At 35.1% G+C, this 14,194-nt stretch overlaps 1 protein-coding gene and 1 pseudogene across 3 annotated transcripts in view; both read left to right on the forward strand.

Moving 5' to 3' along the window:
- Positions 1-5,433, forward strand: part of Cortactin (cortactin) — an 88,149-nt gene extending 82,716 nt beyond the window's left edge. For all 3 annotated transcript variants that reach the window (XM_089104561.1, XM_089104563.1, XM_089104562.1), the window contains exon 13: positions 1,164-5,433. In XM_089104561.1, coding sequence (XP_088960687.1) covers positions 1,164-1,244 — 81 coding nt within the window. In that variant the 3' untranslated portion in view covers positions 1,245-5,433. The remainder of the gene's footprint in view (positions 1-1,163) is intronic.
- Positions 4,617-11,990, forward strand: LOC148941267 (uncharacterized; annotated as a pseudogene).
- The last annotated feature ends 2,204 nt before the right edge of the window (positions 11,991-14,194 follow it).

The raw sequence follows: 14,194 nt of genomic DNA on the forward strand, positions 1-14,194 counted from the left end.
GAACGCGAAAACTAGAAGCAATTCATTGGAACGAGATAGTAGATAATTTTGCAGAGGCTTAAGTAAGAGAAGTCAGATTTAAATAAATGGAAAATTTCGTCAGTAAATAAAATTTTGCTAATACATGAAAGTTTCTTGAAAATGGCCTGAAAATTTGGATAGTATTTGGAAATTGTGAAGTTAGAAAAAAATTCTTAGTACATAATATGCAGAATAATTGAACGTAACGTATTAGACAGGCACACCCGCTATACTTTACAGGCTAAGAGAGACAAATTCTGAAAGGTTCTGTTTTACTCTTGGTCTGCTATTTTATATTTTACTCTCAAGCCATAATCCAACCTCTATGAGAAAATAAGCTCAATTTTGTCTTAGAATGTCTAGCTAAGAGATCTCAATCAAATTTTGTAAGGAGTAACAATAAGTATACTAGTGGGGCTTTGGGTGTCCACACAAAATCGATCCCTGATGGGTGAGTCGCTAAATTCATTTCAGCAGGGTATTTGACTGAGAAGATCGCTGTATCTCAACCAACTCTGTTGGAAGTTTAAGCCAGTGTCCTAGACCCAGACTCAATATAATCTTTCTTGGATGGAAAGGGGAGGGATGTATATTTTTGTCATAACGATATCTTCTGGAAGGTGTTCTCAGATTTCAACCATACTTGGTATACAAAGAGGAGGGAATATCCTAGATGTGCCTTTTGGACATTGCATACACCAATAATTTTTTTTTTGTTTGGGGTTCTCTAAGTGCTTGCCATCGCAACTTTAACCAGAGCGAGCTGTGGGTGAAACCAAAAAAAACTCATGGGGTTAGACCTTTGAGTTGGCTCAGGTCCAAATAGTATCAATTCATCTTTTGTTTGAACTTGCTCAATTGCTAGTTTGCTAGTTTTGTATCTTGAATAGATACAAACGTAGGTGAGAATATTTTTCGTGGCGGCAGCAGAGTGGTGACTGTCTGATTTTTGCTTCTTTAATCGCCTTTAGTTCCCAAATTTTAGTTGATGTGTCGTTTTTTTTATGAGAACAAGCCGGCAGGAAATTTTCTTTTTTTTTTTCAGTTCAAAAATGATGGTCTAATCTTTTAAGTGAAAGTTTGCTAAGCAAAATTTCTTGTTTGCTGCTGTTAAACCTACTATTTCAAAATTACTTTTGCAGATTGATGAAGGATGGTGGCGTGGAGAATGTAATGGAAGATATGGCCTTTTTCCAGCAAATTATGTCCAAGTCCAGCAATAAACTTATGCAATCGTCCATTTTGTTTTGTGATTTCTTTGAGGGTGTTGTCAATTTTTCTGTTGTTTTTTTTTTGGAGCTTGTAACTTATGTTATTGTGGATGTACTGCCCGTCTTAGCAACAAAGATGTGCTTTAAGAAATCCTTAAATTTAGGCAATTGCTATTTTATATGAAGCAATCCAATTCAGTCATTTAAGATAATTTAATTCTCTGAAGATTTCAAAATCAATTCATTGTAATATGTATTTTTTTTTTCAAAGCTAGGCTCTGTGTGGGATCGAATATTGCTTCGGCACCTAGGTTTCGCGGTGTCTGGGTTGTAAAATTCGTTCGTCTGCCTGGCAAAATAATGAAATAAATAAAAGCCTATTGTTTACGCATGCCTAGATATGAATTATTGGTAATATTTGTCGGATAAGTTTTAAAGGTGTCTTCCTTTTTTCTAGAATTGTTAAAAAACCTTCAATTGAATGTCGTGTCTGATCAGAGGAGAGTTTAAGATAAGTTCAAGATCAACTCATTGTGATATATAAATTCTTTCCCAAAACTAGGCTTTGACTAAGATCGAATTTCGCTTCAGAATCCAGATTTCACGTCGCTCAGAAAAAAATGGCTTCACGAGGCGAATGTTTGATTCTGTGTGGTTTCAAAGCACAAATGTAAAGGGGTTTCTCTGCCTGACAAAATAATGAAATAAATAAAAGCCTCTTGCTTATGCGCGCGTAAATATGAACTGTTAGCAGTATTTATTAGAAAAGTATCCCTATGAGTCTCTTCCTTTTTTTTCTAGAATTATTACAAAATGTCCAATTGGAAATAGCGTCCGATCAGAGGGTGAGTTCAAGATGAATTTAAGATCATCTATGTTAATATGTAATTTCTCTGTCGAAGCTAGGTTCTGACTGCAGTCGATCTTCAAACTTTGATTTACGTCATCCGGGGAAAAAAATGGCTTGGTGCTGAGGTTCGATTTCTCCCTCTTTTGAATCCGATTTGGAGAATCCACCTTGCAAAATATTGAAATAAACGAAATCTTCTTGTTGATGGACGGGTGAATATGTACCGTTAATCAATATGTACCATCAAACAGGTATACAAATGAATTTTACTATTTTTATAGATTTATAGAGGCGCCTAATTGAATATAGCATCCGATGAGGCATGCCAATCTTAATTAATATAACGACGTCGCTCGTCTTCTTTCATAACTATGTATCAGTAAACTGTCGAACATCTAAGCAGTATTTTGTCATGATTATTGTATTTCTTGGGGAAATTACAAGGAAAACACAGAGAAACACAGGAACCAATTAGGTCTTTAAAAGGCAGAATTATTGGCTTTCCTCCCTTAAGATCGGCTTACGGCTTATGTGATTGGCTCCCAAGTAATTTGCTTACACAAATACGTCACAGACGGAAACCAATAGAGTTAGAGCGCATTTTTTTTTAACACAGAATCATAGTAAAGTAATATGTCTTGTTCCGTTTAGTTTAAATATATTGATTCGTCCAGGTGGGCTTTTTTCACTTCAAATGCTGAACCCTTGAAGGTTAGCGCCTTTTTCTGTTTTGTCTGCCTTATTTTGACCCTAGAAGAGTTCAGCACCATCTACGGATCAGTTCACATGCTTTCTCCTGGTTTTTCCTTAACGGTGCTAACGGTGCTAGTGTGTATATATTCCATTGGGATTCTTTTTTGTATCCTAATGTGTAGTTGCACCATAGAGATAAAAAAAAATGTAGGCCCTGATTCGACAAGCTTTTCCAGTCTGATTTTGCCGTTAACTCGGAGTTGAGTTAACGTTTAGAATAGAACTTGTGTTATAGAAGAATTTAATAAATGAACCAACCAGCGAGAATCGGACTTCTATACTTTTTCATTCTTAAAATGGTAAATTCTTAAAATCAGCGTATTTGTCGCATTGATTTTTTTTGTAGATGGGGGAGGGGGAATTGAAATTTTGGCGTATTTTCACCTCTATGGGTGTGTCATCTATTGTTAGGTATCTTCAAACGGTTGTAACTAATTTTAAAACTGTTTTAATACAATATTTTATTCTGCGCCAAATTTTTAAATTTATTCCTAAATCTGATGTTATGAACAAGGGCGGATCCAAAAATTTTTTTCGGGGGGGGGGTACTAATTTTTGACTCAGTTTTCGGCTAATTTTACTGATTTTTACCTAGGTTTTATTAATTTTCGACTTACTTTCGACTCGGTCAAAAATTTCGGGGGGGTTCAAACCGGGTAACCCCCCCCCCCCTGGATACGGCCTTGGTTATGAATTAATAATGAAAGTTGTGGAACCAAAAGAAAGAGAACTAACCCGCATGCAGTACAAAAGAAAGTACTGGGAACTAACCGGCATGCTGGTGCTGAATTTTGATATGTTCCATGTTTATGTTGAGGGGTGCACTTAATTTCAGGCCATGTCCTATGTACTATTTTATTGAGGTTGGGTTTTACTATTTTATATGACCTACTTACCGGTTAATTGTTTTTGTAAATTTGTTTAATGTTCGACTAAGTAGCTATCTTACAGATAAACATATAGTTGTAAACATAACAACATAAAGTAAGATATCAAACATAGTAACGTATAGTAAAATGTGCAATTGTAGACATGGTAACATGTTAAATGTAGCAGCATATAGTAAAACATATAGTTACGAACATAGTAACATATTAAATATAGTAATATATATTTAAATAACCAATTGTGAACTTATTAATACGTAGTGACATATTAGACATAGGAAAATATAGTAAAACTTGTAGATGTAAACATAGTAACATAGATTTAAACACACAGTTGTAAGCATACTAACATATAGTAACATGATTGAACATACAATTAAAAACATATTACCGCAGATTAACATATTAAACATAGTAACATATAGTTAAATACATAGTTAAAAACACAGTATGCCATTCAACGCTGCTTGCCAATAGCATAATTGCTACCGTCACAAATTCCATTTACAACTGTTTATGGGCCCCTAACTACGTTGTGACATTTCGTCGCTATTATGCCTGAAGGTTGTACCTGACATCTTTAACCCTCTAAACTAATTGCCTAAAATAAAGCTGCTCTCAAAGGGGGATCAGCAGGGCAATTTGTGTTCAATCTTATTTCGAGTCTCCTAATTTGAGTTACTATGCTGACCCCCCCCCCCACCCCCTTAGAACAGCTTAGCAAGGGCTTTTTGGCAATTACCTCAGACGTCTGATAATGCAAGATATGACCTTCGGGCGTAAAAGAGGCCATTTGATTACTTATGTAGTATCACCCTGTCAACAGCAGTTTTTCGATGTGGATCATTTTTTACAACAGTTTATGATTCGACAGTCTTCGAAATTTCGAAGCCTATGATTGGCTGTCCAATCAAAGCCGGCTATGCTGCTGGCAGGGTGAATAATGTCAATCAAGACGAGGCTTTAGTTTGTATTTGGTAGTCATATATTCTTATTGAATATTGTTTTTTACTATTAAATGCTATATACTTCTTCATTTAACTTAAGAATAGTAATATCGCTTCTCTTTTTTCTTTTTGCTAAACTTGGATGTTTTCCTGTTCAAGACATTTTCCTGTTCATTTTCCTTGCTTCAATCCTTGAACTATTGGCAATGGTTAAAAGTGGCAAAACTAAAACGGTAAAATTAAGAAGTTTGTGAGTGTTGCTGATCGTCATGTATTTGTTTTAGATGAATATAAAATATCAACTTAAAATTGAATTCTGAATGTATTTTTACGTTTTTTATTAGTTCTTCTCGAGAGAAACGTAAGTCAGAACATTAATTGTGTCTTTAAGGGGGTTCCAAACGGAACTTGCGACTGTAGTAACTGTTATGTTTTGAAAGAGGGTTGAGTGGCGAATGTTTATCTTTCAGCTAGCGAATTAATCGAACTTTCGGCGAATTTGCCAATATTTGACCACATATAAAGAGGTTTGTTCAAGGTAAAAAAAATTAATTAAGAGTTTTTTTTGCCAACTTTTGGACATTTTTTGCTAAAAATTGGTGGCAACCGTGATTGTTACCTTTTGGATATGGCCCCTATGAAATTGTTTTATTTACTTTTGCATTATTTTAGCCTATAAAATATGTACTTGTAAGTGCTTGTGCAATGGGATATTTCCTTTTTTGTGTTTTATTACAATTTTACATGTTATAATAAATAATTTATAAACACGTGTGTATATCAGTGTTATGTTTAGCTTACCCAACAGACTGCAAAATTTGAGCTTTTTGTTTTTCCACTGTTTTATTCTATTGTTCTTCTTTTTCGATTACGCTGAGTTCAAAGGGGAATCGTAAAATTTCTATCGCTCTCATTTTTGCGGAATGATTTTTAAAAATCAGGTGACTTTATGTATTTCGAGAAAAAGAACAACTAAATTTTTGAGAAAGCTGTATAACATAATCTTTCAAACTGAATTCAAAAATCTAGTCCATATTTTTTTAGCACTAATGATTTGGCCTTTTAATATTTTTTTTTCTGGGATTCAGAAAATCCCGGGCGAAATAAAAACTTGAACTCTTGCACAAAAAAGTAGTTGTTAGAAGAAAATAAAACGAACAAAAGATATTACATACATGAGGGTGGTTGTCCCCTCCCCAATATCTCACTCTTCACGCTAAAGTTTTTAAGTATTTAAAAAAATTGTTCTAATTAAACGGCCTTTGTGTTTCAGGAGTCGTTCTTAAAGAACTGTGACAAAAAGACGATCTTTAGCATAAAGAGCGAGGTATTGAAGAGGGGACAAACCCCATCGTGTACGTAATAATTTCTGTTCGTTTAAGTTTTTATGTTGCTACTTAATTTCAGTTGAAACAACTTTTTGATTTAATTTCTGATCGTTTTTTACATAATGCCGGGAAATTCGGCTCTTTCTCCCTGCAGAAAATCCCTTCTTGGTAAGTTCCTCCGACGTAAAATACCCCCTCCCCCCAGGAAAACTCCGCCCAGACAATTCCATTCTCGCTGAAAATTGCCCACGTAAAATTTCTTGCGGATGATTTCAACCGAATTTTTTTTATTAGCACACTTTCATTTGAAAAAGACTTATAATTTTTGGATTGTTTTTCAAATCATGCCGGAAATTTCCCTCCGTTAATTTTTTTTTCCACAAACTCCCCCCTAGTAGAAAGTTGCTCCCGCAAAAAAATTCCCGCTGGATAATTTATTGCGCGGAAAATCCCCTATAGAGAATTTCTCCCATGGAAAATACCCCTCCACTACGGAAAGTTCCTCTAGACAATTCCAATGTGGTGAAAACTTCTCCCGGACAATTCCCCTTAACATGTAAAACTGAGTCGGCAAAGAGAAGGCAAGACATAAAAAAAATCGTATACGAAGTCCACCCTCCGTAAACATACCTCCCCAAGGAACATTCAGGGTTGCCACCCCTAGTGATTAATCACTAGTTCTAGTGATTTTTTGATCTAGTGATGTTGCCTAGTGATTTTTTTTTCGCTAGTGATTAAAGTGATTTTTGTTCTAAAACTAGTGATTTTTCTCAAATCTAATTATTTTTCACCTTATAGCGCGTAGATTCATGATTCAATCAAATGAATCCTACAACAAGTAACTAATAAAAAAAAACGCAAAATAGTTATTCATTACAGTTCCTAGTATATTCCAGACTAACATTTATGCAAATATACCGCCTTTGAAACTTCCGATTTCTCACCATACGTTCATATCAGATTTAGACAGGTAGACCTCACAGCGCTATCAGCAAGATGATACGCGAACTTGTTTAATCTGAAAATTGCAAAACTGTCCAATAATTCCTATTTCACAGCATCTGCTCAGGTCGAATTTTTGTCTTCAAATTTATGATTTTATACTCTATATTCTATCAGTTCTAAATTAGATTTTCATTTGTTAAAACCTCTGACAGTAGAGTGGATGTGAACACACCATCTGTATCTACAGATAGACAAGAAATGGATTTATGGAAATATAAGAAGATAGGTGTACATTAAATATAATTTTTTTAATGAAAAAAGAAATTATTATAAAATGCAAATAGGTCTCAGTGCATTCTGTAATAAGATTTGTAACATAACTAGATAGTTTAAATCGATTGTATTTTGATGATTGAACGCAGTTGGGAGTAAAAGGGGGGGGGGGTATCCAATCCGAGAGTTGTTTAGTGTTTTTATTTTTTGCTTATAATATCTAATTGAAACTCCAGTAGTTCTTCAAATTATCTTATTTGTAACTTTAAGACCTAATAAGCGCAGATACCGTCCTATCCTTTAAGTTTTTGGATTCATGTGCTAGCACATCAAATAGTTGGAGGCAACGAACTATAAGAATAGAGTGACATGGCTCAATAGTAACCAAAACTCTAAAAAACGAATTTTGATATCCATCTATTTATCATCGGATTATTATGCTGATTCCAATTATATAAGATACATTAAACTTAGTACCACCCATAAAAAGCTACAACCCTGCAAAAATTTGTCTTCCATTCTTAAAAGGATGGAAATACCCTTGAAAGTAATATAAAGTATAATAAAAATACAACCTGAAAAACAGCGTAACAAAGAACCCTGTTATATAAGTTTCAAGTTTTTGTCTGCAAAAATTTTCTATTTTTTTTTGTTTTTTCCAGAAGAAAAATCACGGATGTGTGTCATTTTTTTCCCATGGATGATTGTGTAGAACCAACAGTCCCAGAACATCGGGAGAGGGCTGATTTAACGGAAACCAAAATTTCTAGTGCCCGTTTTATTTGACCAAAAAGATCAGAGGGCTACTAGCTCCCCTCTCACGTCAATCTTTTCCCTAAATTTTGCTCGACCAAAAGTTTAAGATAGCCATTTGGCTTAGTATAGTTGAGGAGTTCCAAAACTATACATTAGGTTTAGCATGACCCCCCACAACCCCTGGGGATAGGTCTGGATATAACAGTATGCTAAGGATAATTTTTCAGACTGAATTGTCGGCCAGATATTTTACAAGGGGGGGGGGGGATTTTCAGCAAGGATTGAACTGTCCTCGAAGAATTTTTAAAGGGTGGGGGGGTATTTTCATGGGAGGGACTTTCCATGGAGGAGTTTACCATGAGGGGAGGGAATTTTTTATACATGATGAGCCAGTTTTACAGGCACTATTTGAAAAACGATCCGAAATTAAACATAAAAAACAAATATCAACTGAAAGAAATGAGCAAAATTAAAGTTCAAAACGAACAGAAATTATTCCATATATGAAGGGACCCCCCCTCTCTTCAATACCTTGCTCTTTAAGCAGGTGTTGAATTAAGCAGACCTTGCACACAAGGGCTGCTTAATTAGCATAGGAATTTTTTTTTTAAGTGCTAAAAACTTTAGCGTCAACAGCAAGGTATTGAGGAAGCGGGGGAACTCCTTCATATATGGTATAATTTCTGTTCGTTTCGAGTTTTAATGTTGCCCCTTACTTTCAGTTGAAAAGACTTGTTTTATTTTAATAAATGTAGAATTGCCTCTATTAATAATACCATGCTGACTACTCTCGTTATTTTCGCTTTTCTATACATTTTTTTAACCAGCCCTAAAAAAGGAGTTGTCATAAATATACTAAAGATTATTACTGAAATTAATCATATTTCACGCAACACCAGCGCTACTTGGGGGACATTAATCACTGTATAGGTATGCTGCTGGCTGCACGAACTATCTACTACAAGTAGGATAAAGTAGATTCGAACAATATATGTATATGTTCCTCCTATTTAGAATTTTTTTGTGCACATATAAGCGGTATCAACCTATACTCTTTTTCTATTGTTATCAGTTTTAACAAGCAGTACAAGGAGACCAAGTTTTGCTTGATCAAGGAATTTTAGACATAAATATGATATTCAGTGTACCCCGGAACCTTCAGAAATGTAACCCCCCCCCCAACCCGGATTCACTCAATAAAGCCACTCTGTGCAATTTTTTTAGATTAAGTTTTCTAGCCAAGATAAAAGGAGGAGATAATTTTCAAATTTTGATCGGCATCCCTGGCAAGTTTTAATCAATGCAAGGTTTCTGCTGGAATGGTGCCAAGAATTTTCAGATTTTCTGGATACTATCAATAAATGTCAGATGTTTAAGTAAATAATTATCATGGGCGTAGGGAGGGGGACAGGGGGGGGGGCAGTTGCCCCCCCCCCCTATACCTTCAAATTTACATTAGATATTGCTGAAAAAGCAGATGGTTTGGAAAAAGCAATTGATAAAACTCCATCACATTATCGACCGCCCCCCCCCTCCCTAGACAATATGCTGCCTACGCCCATGATAATTATAACTTTATTTTTCGAAAACTGAAAATGGGATGTAGTTAATTGTGGGAAAGTAATTAATTGGGGAATAATTAAAAAAATTCCAGGGGAGAATTTTACCACGGAGGAGACTATCCACAGGGGTAGAGGGGGGAGGTAAAGTTCCGGGGAAAATTAGTTCGCGGAGTTTTTCCTTTGGGCAATAAAAGTGTTGTGTTTTTTATAGTCTAAAGTAAGAATTTTGTTTTTAGGTTCATATTTTTTTCTTGTGAAGTTTTATGTTGTTTTTAGACTTATTTCTCACGAATCGTAAGTTAATAATCCAAATAATGCTAGTTGATAGAAAAACAGGAAACTTTTGTATGATTTATAAGCTAAAGCTATATGCAGGCATTAGATGGGCTGATATAGAACTGAGGGTGCAGTGATTACTATGTTTAGAAATAACATTGACTAGGGGGGTGGGGGGGATGCTGCTACTTTTTATTGCCACTTGGTATTCGTGTTTCAAGATAAATCAGAAAGTTCGTGGTGACGAACTAGGAATAAGGAGTGACTCGGCCTAATAGTAACCAAAACTCCTGAAAAAACAAACTGAGTAGCAACTAATAAACCAAAAAAATTATATTTTTTGTTCATTCTTAATATAAAAAAACCCATCAAATTTAAAATAAGTCATCAAAATCTACGAACCGAAGAGTTTGCATGATTTTTGAAAAGGGGGTAAATACCTAAATAAAACTAGAGGGATCTTGATAAAGTTCATACTTTCAGATTCAGCACATCAGAGAATGTAGAGTTTTCAATCTTTTGTCTATGAAAATGTTAAATTTTATTTATTTTGTTCGAAGAAAGACGACGACTGCGCATTGATTTGTTCTTAGTTTTTTTCGCTTTCCCCAGGAGCGGTTGCATCAAACCAATGGACCTAGATGACTGCCAGAGGGCTGATTTTAAAATTAGGAGTTCCAGTGTCCTTTTTAAGTAATCAAAAGATGAGAGGGCAACTAGCCCCATTCCCACACCCCGGCTTCCCCAAAGACATTTGATAAAAATTTTGTGAAAGACTTTTTATTCAGTAGGCCTATAGTTGAAAAGTCCAATAGCTCTACGGGTGATAACATGACCCTCTAAAAACCCTGGGAAAATAGATATTCCTAGACATAATTTCTCACAAAACGGAGAGAGAGATTTCCCGGCTTCATTTAAAAAACGATCAGAAAGTAAAAAAAAAATTAACGAGCGACATTAAAACTTAAAATAAACATACATTATTTCATAAATGGGGGATGCCTCTCATCAATCCCTCGGTCTTTACACTAAACTTCAACTTTACTGTCCCAATCCTTTAAGAATCACTGCTGAAACATAAGGCCCGTTGATTTAGAATAATTCTTTTTTTTAAAGCATTAAAAAACTTTAGCGTAAGGATGGAGGGATTTAGGAGGGTATATAACCGAACTCCCCTAACAACCGGAATGTTTCCTGTTCGTTAAGTTTCAGTGCTGTTCTTTCCTTACAGCTGAAGAAACTCTTTTTTATATTTTGTGATTCTAGAAGCCATTTGCTTTCAATTCTAGAAACCAATTCTAGTAGTTCAGTGAGTAGTCGTCTGCTTTGTGAAACTAGTGGTTCCTGTCCCATTTCGTTTGATTTTCTTATAATGATAGTTCTGCTTTATTGAGTTAACTGTGTTTTGAGTATACATTGCCCTACCCCTTTATGCTATGCGTGAAAAATTAAACTTAAAAAATTTTTTGTAGGAAAAGAAACATCAAGGCCACATGGAAGCTTCAAATGCCAAAAAGAACAAGAACCTTTTCGATTTCTTTAAGAAGTCTGCTAAAAAGAATGAAAATAGCCTAAACACTCCGTCATTCAATATTAGTGCTCCGGTTCATGAAGAGACATTACCTGTTATCTGTGTCACCTCTGCTTTAGGAGTTTCAAGCTCAATGATATTGAGTCCATCCCCAGACACAAAAAGGGTTCCGGATATAAAGATAATGATAATCCAAGTGATTCGTCCAGTTATTCAAGTGGCTCGGACGATTTTGAGTCTGACTCGTCTGAAATGTCAGAACTATCTGACGTGATAGAATTAGGAACTAAAAAGGTCAAAAAGAATGATAAGAGAAACTGTGGTCAAAAGAGAAAAAAAATGACCAAAAATCTATTAGTAATAGAGGCAACTCAAAGAAGTTTTACTCTCAAAGTTTTTCCAAAAAATGGATGAAGAACCCCCTATTTAGGGACTGGCTAGTCCCAGACCAAATAGATCCGAGCAAAGCATACTGCAAGTACTGCTGCAAGATGGTAAAGGGTAGCAAAACCGCTATGCTTCGTCATACTAATAGAGGTCCAGAATCAGAACATGCGAAAGCCATTAATGCTAAGAAAAACCAGGTTTCAGTGTCCGACCTCGCAAGCTTTTCTGAAAGAGTGCACGAGCATAAAAGATATCGTGACTAGAGTGTAAAGCTGTCATTGGCCTAGTCTGCGTGGGTTGCCAAAGAGAATCTTCATATTTCAGTAATGGACACACTTCCACAAATTCTCAAGTTTCATGTCAAAGACTCTCAAGTAATTAATAATTTGAACTGTGGAAGAACGAAGACCATTGTTTTGATTAAACAAGTGGGAAGAACTGGCGCTAACAATCTCTCAGAAACACTTAAAAATACAAATTTTTCCATAAATGTCGACGAGTCAACTGACCGAACAACAACCAAATTTTTAGTCATAATGGTGCGATTTTTCTCAGTGAGTGATGAAGATGCAGTCGAGTGTTTTTTTTCCATGCCGGTTGTCCCTGATGCCTCTGCTCAAGGACTAAAAAAGTTCATAGTGAATGAATTTGATTCAAAAGGGATTCCGCTGAAAAACAGGATCGGCTTCGCGCCAGACATTGCCAGCGTTCTGGTTGGATCAAAGAATCGTCTAGCTACACTTTTGAAACGTGACCTTTCTTGGCTTTCAATTTTTGGGTGTATTTGTCACTCTTTTGCGCTGTGTTCAGTGGCTGCACTGGAAATTTTAAAAAGTTCAAGTACATGTCCTTTTGGAATAGGTCGAAGGAGGACTGAAAGAAATAATGTGTCGCTTTGTAAAAACGGAAAAGTTGAGATGCTTGGGACCTTGACAATTTAACTCCCAAACAATCTAAAAACTTATGAGAATATGTATTTTGGTGCAAAACTTAAATTGTTTTGAAGAACTGTGACGCCAAATTAGTTGATGGAGTTCACAACAAATGTGTTGGGTTTTACCAAATGCTTTGTGAGCAGATCCGATTCCAAATCAGCGATCAAGACGATCTTTTACTTCAGCTAAAGTGTTTGGGCCCTACTGTTGCAGTTTCTGGGTCTGTCTCATCAATTACTGGATTGTATGTTTAAACTTTGTGAGAAACTGCCTTTATTGTTTCTTATTTTAGTTTGTAGCCTATGATATTTTTAAATGAATGAATAAATAATTGAAAACTATGTTGTTTGAAAGTGACGTAGATCCAGGTGAGGAGCCCAGGATCTCTTATAGCAAAAGAATGAATAGATTTCTATATAGCAAAAGAAGAAAAGATTATATAGTAAAAGAATGAACAATCGTTACCAATAAACGAAAACGTATTGGTAGAAAAAGATTTTCTTTGGATCTTTTTTTTTAAAGAAGTAATATCAAAATTTTCGAAATTTGGGAAGGGTGGGACAAACTTTTTACATGAAAATATAAAAAGGTCATTTCAAAATTGCCATTGGTGTCCCAGAAATCACACTAGGTCAACTAGAGTAAAAATAAAATAGTTTTTATGTTTTTGGAGAAAGAATTAGGGTTTTGAATCGACAAGAAAAATAAAATAAAATAAAAAGTAAATATTTCGATTACATCACCAGTAGAGATGCTCGTCTGGATTTGCGTACGCCCCCGTACCAAACAGGTTTCTGGTAGGTATAATCTGGTTTGGTAGGTACAATCTGGTTAGCTGGGTATAATCTGGTTTGGTTCAAGTTTTTCTGACACAATTTACTGGATTTTTATTTCATGATATACATATCATGATTATATCATGATATACATGATATAAGTTTTTTTTAGGTTAAATTCGTGTCAGAAAAACCGGTGTGTCTTTTTTAGTTGCCAATATATTTAGAATGGTTTTAAGTTGAAAATTGTGACGTAAAAATAACTCAGTTATTTGCTTGCGTGTATAGGAATTCCCATGTTATTTGCTTGCCTGTATTTTGTGTTAAATAAGAAGTTTTTGTATCTTTTAAAAGAGCTTTAAGGGGTTTGAAAGACTCAGTTGCCTAATTCCGTGTGGTTTTTCTTTACTTAGTGCCCATTAAAAACGAAGTTTTTGTTTTAAATAAGTATTATTAGTAACTTTTAAAAGAGCTTTTAGGGGATTGAGAGACTTAGGTGCCTGAGTCTCGTGTGGTTGGTCTTTACTTAGTTAACATTAAAATAGAAGTTTTTTTTTTAAATAAGTAGTTTTTGTATGTTGTAAAAGATACTCATTTGGGGTCAGCGATTCTTCTTACTATTTACGTGTAGTTTTTCTTTACTTATTGCAAATAAAAAAATCAGATTATTTTTTAATTAAGTCTGTCTTTTATCTTTTAAAAAAGCTTTAAAGGGTTTGAGAGGCTCAGTTGCCGGATTCCTTGTGGTTTTTCTTT

The sequence above is a fragment of the Artemia sp. Qi Xiang Cuo genome, chromosome 18, assembly GCF_049724085.1.
Source record: "Artemia sp. Qi Xiang Cuo chromosome 18, ASM4972408v1, whole genome shotgun sequence".
In the NCBI taxonomy this organism is placed as follows: Eukaryota; Metazoa; Arthropoda; class Branchiopoda; order Anostraca; family Artemiidae; genus Artemia; species Artemia sp. Qi Xiang Cuo.